General features: G+C 37.6%; 1 protein-coding gene across 1 annotated transcript in view; it reads left to right on the top strand.

Moving 5' to 3' along the window:
- CC2D2B (coiled-coil and C2 domain containing 2B) overlaps positions 1 to 13,509 on the top strand; it is a 113,712-nt gene that overhangs the window by 30,905 nt on the left and 69,298 nt on the right. The window contains 2 exon segments of the mRNA XM_023206253.2: positions 4,872 to 4,969; positions 11,641 to 11,781. Of these exon segments, the coding sequence (XP_023062021.2) occupies positions 4,872 to 4,969; positions 11,641 to 11,781 (239 nt within the window).

Here is a 13,509-nt window from a genome sequence, read left to right as displayed (position 1 = left end):
GTGGCGCGATCTTGGCTCACTGCAACCTCTGCCTCCCGAATTCAAGCGATTCTCTTGCCTCAGCCTCCCGAGTAGCTGGGACTACAGGTGCCCACGACATGCATGGCTAATTTTTGTGTTTTTAGTAGAGATGGGGTTTTGCCATGTTGGCCAGGCTGGTCTTGAACTTCTGACCTCAGGTGATCTGCCTGCCTCGGCCTCCCAAATTGCTGAGATTACAGGTATGAGCCACCACACCCGGCCAATATCTGCTTTTTAAAATACAAGTTTAAAACCCACAGGATTTTTTTTTTTTTTTTTTTTTTTTTTTTTTGAGATAAGGTCTCATTCAGGCTGCAATATAGTGGCTCAATCATGGCTCACTGCAGCCTCAACCTCCCAGGCTCAAGCTATCCTCCCACTTCAGCCTCCTGAGTAGCTGGAACTACAGTTGTGCACTGCCACACCTGGCTAAAGTTTTTTTCTCTTTCATAGAGACAGGCTTTTGCCATGTTGCCCAGGCTGCTCTTGAACTCCTGGGCTCAAGAGATTTGTCTGCCTTGGCCTCCTTAAATGTTGGGATTATAGGTGTGAGCTACCATGCCCAGCCAGGAGTTAATCTATTTGATTTGATGGAGCAACTGTGTGGGAGAACTTAATAGATGAACACCATGCATTAGCAATATCAGAACATTTTCTAAAATCAGTATTGGATATTCTAACTTTTAGTAAAATATGGCCATTTTTTAAATGAATGAAGGAAACAACTCAGATTAAAATGCAGGTCATTTAAAAAGTAATTTGATCTACAGATCTCTGCTTTACAGAATTTTTTCCAACAATATTATAGAATCTTTAAAGTCTGATCTAGCAATATCAATTGTAGTTTATTAGAGTACCATCTATTAAAGTATATATGGACTCTAGGTTTATTTTTCGTATATATACATGGCTCTGTGCATAAAATAAAAACTTTCAGGGTTATTATTTGCAATATGTTTCAGTATTATTATTGTATTAGGAGCCAAATGTAATTTCTTAGCAGATTTTTACTTGTTTTCAATTTATTCTCTTATGTGAATATAAATATTTTCTCTACCTCCCAGTAAATTGTAAAAAGAGAAATGTGGTTGGAAGTGTGCATAATCTTCTCTTCTGAGGTGGAGAAGAGCAGTGGGGAAGAGAAGAAAAGGCCAGGTGGTGCAGAGCATGTCCATTGGCCTCCCACCAAAAGATTAATTTCTTAAACATGGATAATTTAGACCCTGGGTGTGAAATGTATGGCTTTGCCTGTTGCCAGTGTTTTCAAACCAATTCAGAGTAGTGGAAGAGTCATTGGCATCCAAGGAATTCTTAAACTGAAATATGCTCCTTTATATGAGTATGAATTCCACTTAAAGAACAAAGAGGGATGTTGCTGATAGTATGAGAGAGTAGAAAGGATGCTCAGCTATGCAGACTTCTGCTCTTTTTCCCTCTAGCTTTAAAAAATTGTACAAATAATACAGGAATACATTCACACTGGAAAAGATTAATTGTAGAAGTGTCAAGATGTGAAAGCCTTACTTCATTCCACACCTCATGGTTTGGACATCCTTTAGCTCTTTAAGTACATCTTTAAAGTTCTCTTCTCCCTGTATTTCTATATGTATGTATGCCATGATTGTTTTTAACATAAATTGGATCTTATCATATGTATTATTTGGCAACTTGGTTTTTTTTAAGATACGGCATCTTGTTATGTTGCCCAGGCTGGACTCAAACTCCTGGGCTCCAGCAATCCTCCCACCTCAGCCTCCCAAGTAGGTGAGACTACAGGTGTGCACCACCATGCCCAGCTGGTTTTCTGAAAGTAATACTCTATCTTGAAACTTTATATGTATCACTATAATATATATATATGTGTCCATAATATAGGTTTATTTCAATATATTTAACATATTTAATCACTCCCATTCAATGGCACTTAGGTCATTTCTTTATGATTAATAATGAAGCAGTGATTATCCTTGTATCTATATATTTGAGCACATCTATGAAAACTTCTATAGGATAGACCCATAGAAGTGAAGTTGCCTGGTCAAAGTTAAGGGTATATGTAGTTTAAACTTTGTTAGAAAGTGATAAAATGCCTTTCCCAAATGTTTTTCCAATTTGAATTTCCACTGGCAAGGCAGGACAGAGTCCACTTCCCAGAGACTTCACCAATATTCAGTATTATTTTCTAGCTTCATCTTTAATTAATTCACGAGTTAAAAAATAATATATAGGCCAGGCACGGTGACTCATGCCTGTAATCCCAGCACTTTGGTAGGCTGAAGCGGGTGGATCACGAGGTCAGGAGATCGAGACCATCCTGGCTAACATGGTGAAATCCCGTCTCTACCAAAAATACAAAAAATTAGCCTGGTGTGGTGGCAGGCACCTGTAGTCCCAGCTACTCGGGAGGTTGAGACAGGAGAATGGCGTGAACCCGAGAGGTGGAGCTTGCAGTGAGCAGAGATGGCACCACTGCACTCCAGCCTGGGTAACAGAGTGAGACTCCGTCTCAAAAAAATAAAAAATAAAAAAATAGTAATAATAATAATATATATATATTTTTCTAGATGTAAATCCATAAAAGAAGTATATCTTTTAAATATGTTTTATATATTTTTGTCCTATTCTGTTACTTGATTTAAACTTTATTATATATTTCAGCAAACATTTTAAATTAAAAAAAACTCTTTTTTGAGAAAGGTCTCACTCTGTCACCCAGAGTGCAATTATAACTCACTTCCGCCTCTAACTCCTGGGCTCAGGTGATGCTGTCACTCAGCCTCCCAAGTAGCTGGGACTACAGGTACATGCCACAACAACCAGGTCATTTAAAAAAATTTTTTAAGAAATGAGGTCTTTCTATATTGCCAGGCTGGCCTGGAAATCTTGGCCTCAAGCAATCTTCCTACCTCAGCTTCCTGAGTTTTTGGGATTACAGGCATGAGCCACTGAACTTGGCAAGCATTTTACATTTTTACGAGGTCGAATCTGTTAATCTTTTCCCTTGTGAATTTTAGATTTTTTTTGTTTGCTTCCTAAGCTTCCTAAGACCTTCTCTACCCCAAGTTTATCAATTAGCATATTTTTGGTTGCAATTCAAGGAAAACTTCATCTCAGTTACTTCAGACAATAAGGAAAGGCATTACCTCATATTGTCCAAGTTAGGGCAGCTCTAGGTTTGGTTAATTTGGCGTCTCGACAATATTATCAACAACCCTAGCCTTTTCTGTCCTTCTCTTCATCTTCAGCAAGTCGACTTGGGGTTAGCTCCACTCATGGAAGCTAACCAAGTGGTTGCTCCAGTTCAAGCCATGCTGGTCAGACACATGATATGCAGCACAGTGTCTCACGTTGAGAGCCTTCTCCAATCTCGCTCCTGTCCTGCAGCAGATTTCCCCTAATATCTCATTGACTAGAATTATTTTGCATGATCATGCCTAAATCATTCATTGGCAAGAATGAAATTGCTGCAAATAGCTGCACTAATCAGTTTACCTAAAAAACACATGGAAAATGGTTGAGCAATTGAACAAAATTGGTGTTCTGCCAACCAAGAAAAATGATCCTTTAAGGGCAATGAATAGTGTCTGACAGACCAAAATTATAAAGACTTCCTTTTATATATCCTTGTGGTGTATGTTATATATGTGTTTGTATATGTGTATACATATGGATGTGTGAGTATATCTGTGTGTGTGTGTCAAAGGGCATATGTGTGTATAATTTCCAGCCTTTTCTATCTAGAGTTTATATCTGTGTCTCAGGTGAGACTGGGCTCCAACTCCACTCTTTCTCCCAAAAGATCAGCCTAATATCCAAATACCATCATTTATTTCTCTATTGATTTAAAATACTAACTTTATCCTATACCAGCTGCACATATTTATTAACATATAGATTTGCTTGAGGCCTAGTATAGTCTAGTTCCATACTGTTTCATTACCATATTTAATTATTAAATTATATGTCATAGCACAAGTACCTCCTCATTGTTGTTCTTTTCTAGAATGTTTTTGGATGCCCCATAGATTTTATCTTCCATATGAACCTTAGAATTAGCTTGTCACCTTCTATTTTTAAAACCCTGTTACCATCTTTATTGTGATTGTGTTGTATTGTTACATTAATTTTCAAAGAAAGTTGATCCTCATAAAAATTGGGTTTCCTCTTCCAGGAATATAGTTTGTTTTCCTATGTTTAGGTCTTCTCATATGTCTTCCAGTAAAAGTTTATGTCAATTGACTCTAGTCTTGAAGTTCCCACAAAATACCCCCAGCTGTGACAGACTTCTCCTTTATGTGTTTTAGGGCCTAGTTTCCTCCTATTCTGTTGCTCTATGGATGTTACTCTGTTTTATACCTTCTGTAGTATCTCTTGTTCTCTTGATTTTATTCTTCTTGTTTTCCTACATTATGCACTTATCTGTAAAGATAGTTATCAATATGTTTATATAGATATGGATGTGATGGCAATGGATGTGGATAAAGACAGACATATGTTTTTTCTGTAACTATGGGATTTTAGGTGAAAGATAAGATTGGTACCTGTGCTCAATATTCCTTCTTGATCTAATGGCATTTCTTTATATCAATTGATGAATTGATTGTCTAGTAATATTCAAGATACTAGATGTTATTAGATACTAAATTGATGTTTATTGCCGCAAAGATATTGAGGCTTTTCTCAGTTCCTCCCCAAGGTGCTTATATAAAATATATTGTGGAAGATAAGCCAATAATGCACACAAAGTTATACATTTGTTCTGCTGCTGCACACACCTTGACCTATAGGTGAGCTGGAGTAATGGTAACAGGCAGATAAAATATACCAAAGAGCTCTTTTTTTTGTTATAGCTGAAAGCACTGACAGATGCTACTAAATTGTCAAATGAAAATTCAGAAATAAACCAGTTGACCAGAAAATCTTTACAAGATTATTATTGGCAAATAAGGTAGGTTTTGAGCCATTCATGTTCATCAAGCATTCATTAGGTAACTTCTTTAGACAAAGTACTGTACTTGCTATGGAAGATAAAGAAAAGTACACAATCCCTACTCTTTAGGCGATTACAGAAATGGTTTCAATCTCTTTTAAGACCCACGTTTGTGTAAAAATATTTCACAGGGGTGCCATGTGAAAGTAATTCTAGTTTTAACATCCATTGATTTTTTTGAAAAAGTTGAAGAACTGTGAGTTCATGAGTACTTTGAAATTGACTTGGATTATATTGATCTGAAGTGTTAATGTATATTTGATAATTGGTGCACATTTACACATGTGCCAGATATGTTATTATTTCAGTCTAAAGACAATATTTCACAAGTAGTAGATTTAAGGAACCCTGTGAAAAGCATGGTCTACAAGTTGGGAGCTATTGGCATATAGACTGGAAAGCGAAGTTATGAAAGTGTGAAATAACTGGAAAAGTAATTCCAAGACAAAATATATTCATGTGTCACAGAATCTCTAAGAGCAGGAAAATTCACTGGAAGGTATTCGTAATCAGAAGACAGCCTTCATTCAGATTTCTGACATGAATTTATACAACTTATTTAGCCTAAAATCTATCTCAGATTTAGAATTTAACTTAAAATAGTCCCAGATTGGCATTGGCACCAAACAACTGGCAAAGCAAATACATATTTTTTCTGAAAGAGCACAGTTTTAATCCTAGCTCAGAGATTATTCAAAGATATAACACTTTAAGGAACATGAGCTTACAGTTTACAACCTCTTTTATCACACATGCACAAAGACAGCATGAATAAGAGCCGTAAGAAATAATAGTAGGCTCATACAAAGCAAAAGCTTAAGAAAATAGAATTATCAAATATAGAAAATAATATAACTTTTTAAAATATGATTTAAAAATAAAAACAAGGCCGGGCACGGTGGCTCAAGCCTGTAATCCCAGTACTTTGGGAGGCCTAGACGGGCGGATCACAAGGTCAGGAGATCGAGACCATCCTGGCTAACATGGTGAAACCCCGTCTCTACTAAAAAATACAAAAAACTAGCTGGGCGAGGTGGTGTGCGCCTGTAGTCCCAGCTACTCGGGAGGCTGAGGCAGGAGAATGGCTTAAACCCAGGAGGCGGAGCTTGCAGTGAGCTGAGATCCGGTCACTGCACTCCAGCCTGGGTGACAGAGTGAGACTCCGTCTCAAAAAAATAAATAAATAAATAAATAAAATAAAAATAAAAACAAGCTTGAAAATATGATCTACAAACAAGATAGAGTAAATTACTGAGTACTTCTTGAGCTATTTTTATATAAGAAGAACCAAAGGGAATTTATAGAATTGAAAAACATAAAATGAAAATTTAAAAAATTCAATGGAAGGAGTTTCTAGGAAGATGGAAGAAGAAGCAGCACTAGGAATTCATCTCCCCACCTAGACAGCAGTTGTACTAGCAGAGAACCTGTCTGATGTAACTACAGTTGTCCCTCAGTAACTGCAAGGGATTGGTTCCAGAACCTCCTACAGACACCAAAATTCATGGATGTTCAAGTCCCTTGTATAAAACAACATAGTATTTGCATATAACCTATGCACATCCTCTCATATACTTTAAATCATTTCTAGATTACTTATAATACCCACTACAATGTAAATGCTATGTACATAGTTGTGTTCTACTGTATTTGTTTATTCACATTATTTTTTACTCTTGTTAATTTTTTTATTGGCTTTTTAAAAAATGTTTTAAATCTGAGATTGGTTAATCTGTAGATGCAGAACTAATGGATATGAAAAGCCTATATTTTGGAACATTGGAGTGTATTGAAGGCTTGCAGCATCCAGAGGAAGGCTTGGGTGGTAAATTGGGGTTAATTTTGGTCAATGTCAGCTGTTAGTACAGTAGCAGCTATCTCCGCACCCCTGCCCCTCAGCCTCATGGCAGGCAGCTGTGCACATGTTCCTGGAGTAACCCACACGCATTTTTCAGGAGCGCAAGGGAAGCAAAAAGGACCTTAAGGTAAGCAAAAAGGACCTTATCCTACAAATATTGGGAACATGTGCTCTAATCACTGCTTACTTCTAATCACAGAGGTGCAATGAGAGGGGGACCATTATTGTTGTACTCTTCCCCATTGTTGCAAGCCCCTCTATCTCTGGATAAAGTGACTTCCAGGGGATTTAAAAAGCTGGTGCCCCTTCTGCACCCCTTCATTGTTTCTTTTTCCTCTTTTGGGATCCAGATATTAAAGACTATGACATTTGAAAGCAACTGCATATACAGGGAAAATTAGAAAGTGACCACACATGCACAGGGAAAGGCATCGACTCAGAAAAGACCTGAGAGATCCTTATGTTTATACCTCAGCCTGATCCTGGGCACAGAAACAGCTGACAATGATTTTGTTTGTTTGTTTGTTTGTTTGTTTTGGAGACAGAGTCTCGCTCTGTCACCCAGGCAAGAGTGCACTGGCACGATCTTGGCTCACTGTGACCTCTGCTTCCTGGGTTCAAGCGATTCTCCTGCCTCAGCCTCCCAAGTAGCTGGGACTACAGGCACATGCCACCACACCTGGCTAATTTTTGTATTTTCAGTAGAGATGGGGGTTCACCATGCTGGCCAGGCTGGTCTCGAACTCCTGACGTCAGATGATCCACCTGCCTTGGCCTCCCAAAGTCCTGGGATTACAGGTGTGAGCCACCACACCAGGCCATGATTTTTTAAAAAAATAACAATAACAAAAAACAGCAAGCCCTGGGAAAGGAGGACAATGTGATTTCTAGAGTTACCACATTATTAGATTCAAATATCCAGTTTTCAACAACAGAAAAACACGAAGGTATACAAAGAAACAGGAAAGTATGGCCAACTCAAAGGAAAAGAATAAATCAACAGAAACTGTGCCAAAAAAAAAAAAAAAAAAAAAAAACCTACTAGATAAAGACCTACTCAATGGCAGATCTACCAGATAAAGACTTTAAAACAACTGTCTTAAAGATGTGCAAAGAACTAAAGAAAGATGTCAAGAAAGTCAAGAAAACTGGATGTTAAACCATGCATAAACAAAATAGGCTGGATGCGGTGGCTCCAAGCCTGTAATCCCAGCACTTTGAGAGGCTGAGGTGGGCAGATTGCTTGAGGCCAGGAGTTCAAGACCAGCCTAGCTAACATGGTGAAACCACATCTGTACTAAAAATACAAAAATCAGCCAAGTGTCGTGGTGTGCACCTGTAGTCCCAGCTACTCTGGAGGCTGAGGCAGGAGAATTGCTTGAACCTGGGAGGCAGAGCTTGCAGTGAGCTGAGATTGTGCCACTGCACTCTAGCCTGGGCAACAGAGTGAGATGCTGTCTCAGTAAATAAATAAATAAATAAACAAACAAATAAACCACATATAAACAAAATGGAAGTAACAATAAAGAGATAGAAAATTGAAAAAGAGAATGAAGCTGAAAAGTATAATTGAAATGAAAAAGTCACTAGAAAGATTCAAAGGCAGATTACAGCAGGCAGAAGAAAGAATTAGTGATCTTGAAGATAGGACAATGTAAATCATTGAATCTGAGCAACAGAAAGAAAAAAAAATTGAAGAAACACAAACAGAGCCTAAGAGACTTGTGGAACACCATTAAGTGGATCAACATATTCATTGGAGGAGACTCAAAAGGAGAAAATAGAAAGAAAAGAAATGAGGATAAAGGGTAAGAGAAATGAAATAACAGAGATAAACAGAAATTTATAATAAAACTATAATAGAGAAAATCAATACACTCAAATGTTGGATAAAAATTGATAAACTCTGGGAAAGCTGATCAAGTGGAAAAAGTGAAATAGCACAAATATACAATGTCAGGAAAAGAAAGGGAACATTATTATGGATGCTTTATATTTTAAATAACTTTATGCTAAAGAATGTAAACATTTATATGGAAAAGACAAATCTACACAGAATACAGCTAATCAAACATATTCAAGAAGTAAAAGACAAAGAAGAAAAAAAAACCTTAAGTAATTCAATAATTGTTAAAGAAATCAAACCGTTAATTTGAAATCTTTCTGCAAAGAAAACTCGAGGCTCAGATGACTAGAGTACTTTCTAGAACATTTAAAGCAGTGGGTCTCAAAGTATGGTTCCCAGACCAGCATCATCACCTTCACCTGGGAATTTGTTAGAAATGCACATCATCCAGTCTACCACAGACCACTGAATTGGAAACTTTACAGGTAGGGCCTGGCAATCTGTGCTTAGCCAGCCCTGCAGGTGATTCTGATGCATGAAAAAGTTTCACATCCTCTTATTTAAAGATAACTACTCTTCTTCACAAACTCTTTCAAATAAAAGAAAAAGAGGCTACATTTTCAGCTCGTTTAATGAGGTTATCATATCCTTGAAATTAAAACCTGGCAACCATATAAAAATATTGTAACTGAATTTCATTCATGAACATAGATACTACAATACTAAACAAAATTTTATCAAATAATACATTATAACCAAATTTGGATTATTCCAAATTGGAATAATCCAAGGAATGCAAGGATGGTTTAACATTAGAAATTAATTAGTGTAACTTAGCATACTAATACAATATGTTAATTAGTGTAATTTAACATACTAATATAATGTGTTTGCAAAGTTATGAAACTTAGAAGAAACTTTTTTAAAACAGTATGTTACTTCAATATTCTAAAAATATGATTATTAGCCTATCAGGCAAAGTACCTTTAAATTTGAAGCAGTGTTCTAATTGTTAACCTGAAAAAATTGTAATAAATACATTATACAATTTCCAGAAAATCTGGAAATACATGGAGAATAGTGTCTTTATTTTATTATTTTCTGATTAATAATTTGATCCATTGCTTTCAGTTTAGAGGTACTTCATTCAAATAGGTGTCAAGAGGTTGAAGAAAAATTGAGCATATGAAGACTCAGAACACTTAAGCAGTTTTCTTAAGTAAGTTGGAGAACTGCAGTTAACACTGGGTTTGTCGACTCCAAGTATCTTGCTATCCTTTCTACTGTATCACACTTCTTATGGCACCTACTCAAAATGACCACACTCCTTTAAGTATTCTTGTTTCACACTTCAGCTACGTGAGTGGACTGGGAGGTAATGGAAGCTTACAAAAAAATGTTGGTAACATTTACAATAAACACTTGTTATCCTAAAGTATTCTGAACCTTGATATCACACGGGGAAACAGACGTTGAATGACTTATTACAAGTGTGATGAATATTTAAAAGGAAAAGCATGAAGGGATATAAGAAAATTTAATTTTGTTGTGGGGGTTTTCAAGCAAGGCTGTACTGAGGAAGTGATATAAACTGAGTTATGAAATATATATTTTCTTTTTTTTGAGACAAGATCTCCATCTGTTGCCTGGCCTGGAGTGCAGTGGCACAATCACGGCTCACTGCAGTCTCAACCTTCTAGGCTCAAGTGGTCCTCCCACCTCAGTCTCCTGAGTAGCTGGGACTACAAGTGTGCACCATCATGCCCGGCTAATTTTCATAACTTTTGTAGAGACAGGGTTTCACCATGTTGCCCAGGCTGTTCTTGAACTTCTGGGCTCCAGTGATCCACCCCACCTTGGCCTCTAAAATGCTGAGATTATAGGCATGCACCACCATGCTTGGCCTTGAAATGCATATTTTCTATCTTCATGCCCTTTAACTAAATAAGAATCCCTCCCCAGCACTTTCTTAGTGTGACTCAAACTCTGTGGTACTAGGCTACCACCATCCTTTCCCATCAAGACCTCGTGAGATTTTGGCATCCTTAATCTAAGCCAATACCTCACCAGTGGCTTTGGAACCATCCAACTAGAACTTAGGTGGCAAAATAAAAGTTGTGGGAGCATCATAATGCACCAAAGCATTGGAAGGGACATGCACCAGCTGTTTTGCATCTTCTTTTTTATAAATAATGAAGTGCCAACCAGAAATTAACTAAATCCTGAATAGACAGCAAGCACAATTATTAAAAATAAGGGCTTTCCACTCCCTTTCTTTTACTGCTCCTTTCTTCCACTATTGCTCTTCTCTCTTTGGTACTTCAGAATTTTGTAGAGTTCTGGCAGGGCTCATTGGCTCATGCTTATAACCTCAGTGCTTTAGGAGGCCAAAGGCAGATCACTTGAGGTCAGAAGTTTGAGACCAGCCTGCCCAACATGGGTAAAACCCCATCTCTACTAAAATATAAAAATTAGCCAGGCATGGTGGCACATGCCTGTAGTCCCAGATACTTGGGAGGCTGAGGCAGGAGAATTGCTTGAACCCGGGAGATGGAGGTTGCAGTGAACTGAGATCACACCATAGCACTCCAGCCTGGGCAACAGAGCGAGACTCTGTCTCAAAAAAGAAAAAAAAAATATCGTAGAGTTCTAGCTAGGCTATTTGTTTTCTCAGGAGCATTTGCATTTTAGCAAGGCACTTTTGAATAGTGAAAAGCCATTAAGTCATAAAGGAACGAATTTCTAATGGAATTGCAGTGGGTAACATAAAATATAGTAACATGGGGTTCAGGTGTGTATAAAATGAAAAAAATAAAGTGGGGAGGGAGTTCAGAAGAGTTATTGCAATACATTCTTTCATGCCACCTTTGAAGGCTTTTAGTTCTAATCCACTGACAAATTTTTGCTCTGCCATTTTTGTTGTAGTAATACAAAACAGATGTATGACTTAGAAAGGGGAAAGGACTTCTCCCTACTACGCAGTATATTACGAACTTGGAAACAGATTAAATCTCTTCGACAGCGGCAAGGGTTTACAAGCACCCCAATAAATTTACAGGTTCAGAGGTAAGTGGCTGCTCTATTTGCTCTTACTGGTCTCCTGAGGAACTGCTTATGAATAAGTGGGAATTCACAGTGACTAGGAAGACATCCAGAAGCTAGGAAACTATTCCACATAGTCAACAAAGAATTTCTATCTTAAATATATAAACATATATATATGCACATATATATTGAATATATAAAGTGGAATTCTTACAACTTAAGAAAACCCGATTAAACATGGGGAAAGAATTTGAACAGACACTTCACTCAAGAATGTATATGGATGGGAAATGAACACATGAAAAGATGTTCAACATTGTCATGTCATTCTCTATTGTCATGTCAATAGAGAAATGCAAATTAAAACCACAATTAAATGGTGCTACACGCCTATTAGGATGGCTAAAATCCAAAACTAAAGGAAAGGAAAGACAAGACATTAACAAATGCTGGAAAGGATGCTGAGCAGTGGAAACTGATTCATTGCTGATGGGAATGCAAAATGGTACAACTACTTTGGAAACAGTTTGGCACATTCTTATAAAGATGAATGTGGAGCCAGCAATCATACTTTAGGTGAAACACATTTTAGATAATTTGATAAAATCATAAAACCATGTCTGATGGAGGAAATAATTTCAATTCAAACCCAAACACTTAAGCTGTTTGTGAACTCACAGGGAAATAACTAATTTTCTCCCCACAATCCATTGTCCTGGGTCTTTTGGTTTTCAAAAGAGTAAAAGGTTAGTACAATTTCAGGCAAATAAGAAAAATGTTTATTTTGTTGATTTTTTTTTTTCCTGCTGCAGTGTTTTTTTTTTTTTTTTTTAACAAAAGTGCTTTGGACGGTTTCTAAACCTAAATCCAGCATTGAACTTCATCTTAGACTCCTAAATTAATGTAAATGTAATGACTTGCTTTTAATCCTTTAAACCAACCTGACACACCCATGCATCATGAACCCTTCAGCAACAAAGAGGAGACACAGATGTCATAGGGTTACCCAGAACAATGTCTTTGGACCCATATTGCCTGCTCAACACTAACTCTTGTTGCCACTATTCTGAACTCCAGTCCCACCTGAGGCCCTTTGCGTTTATTATTCCTGACATTCAACTTTTCCAGCTGACTTTGGCTTGAATTTGTCTCTCCAGACTGCCTCTCAGCTAAATACAACACTGTCATTCACCAGGTTGGCCCCAGCTGGGCTAGCCCCAGCAATCCTAAATTGGGGCATTTAGTTTAAGCAGTTAAAAGTATCATTCTGATCAATTAGAGAAGCTATCTGTTTGAAGATGTTTCTCGGAACTGTTTCCTGGCCAACTTTACCACTGTTGACCTCACAACATACCTGGTCCTTGTGAGCCCTAACTGAATAAACTTGTAGCTAGGCTTCCTGGAGAGATAGTACTCATGATAAGAAGGCATGGTACCTAGACTCTGAGCTCAGGTTATCATCTCATCATGTATTTGGTTTGGGGCATGTTGAAGTTGATGTGCCTTTGAGATATCTCTAAATAAAGCAATTGAGTGGGCAGCTAGGTCCATGGTCTGTGGCATAGTAAATAATCATAATTAAAGCCATGAGTGTGCATGAAACTGCCTAGGGAGAAGGCAGAGAATAAAATGAGGAGAGACCCCAAGCACTGAGTCTTGAGAAATTGGTTTGAATAGCTTGGTAGAGGAGGAGAAACCAGAGGAAGGACAGAGAAGCGCCCATTGTAGAGTATTTTGCCCCAGAGGCAA

Source organism: Piliocolobus tephrosceles, chromosome 9, assembly GCF_002776525.5.
Source record: "Piliocolobus tephrosceles isolate RC106 chromosome 9, ASM277652v3, whole genome shotgun sequence".
In the NCBI taxonomy this organism is placed as follows: Eukaryota; Metazoa; Chordata; class Mammalia; order Primates; family Cercopithecidae; genus Piliocolobus; species Piliocolobus tephrosceles.
This window is presented reverse-complemented; position numbering and strand designations above follow the sequence as displayed.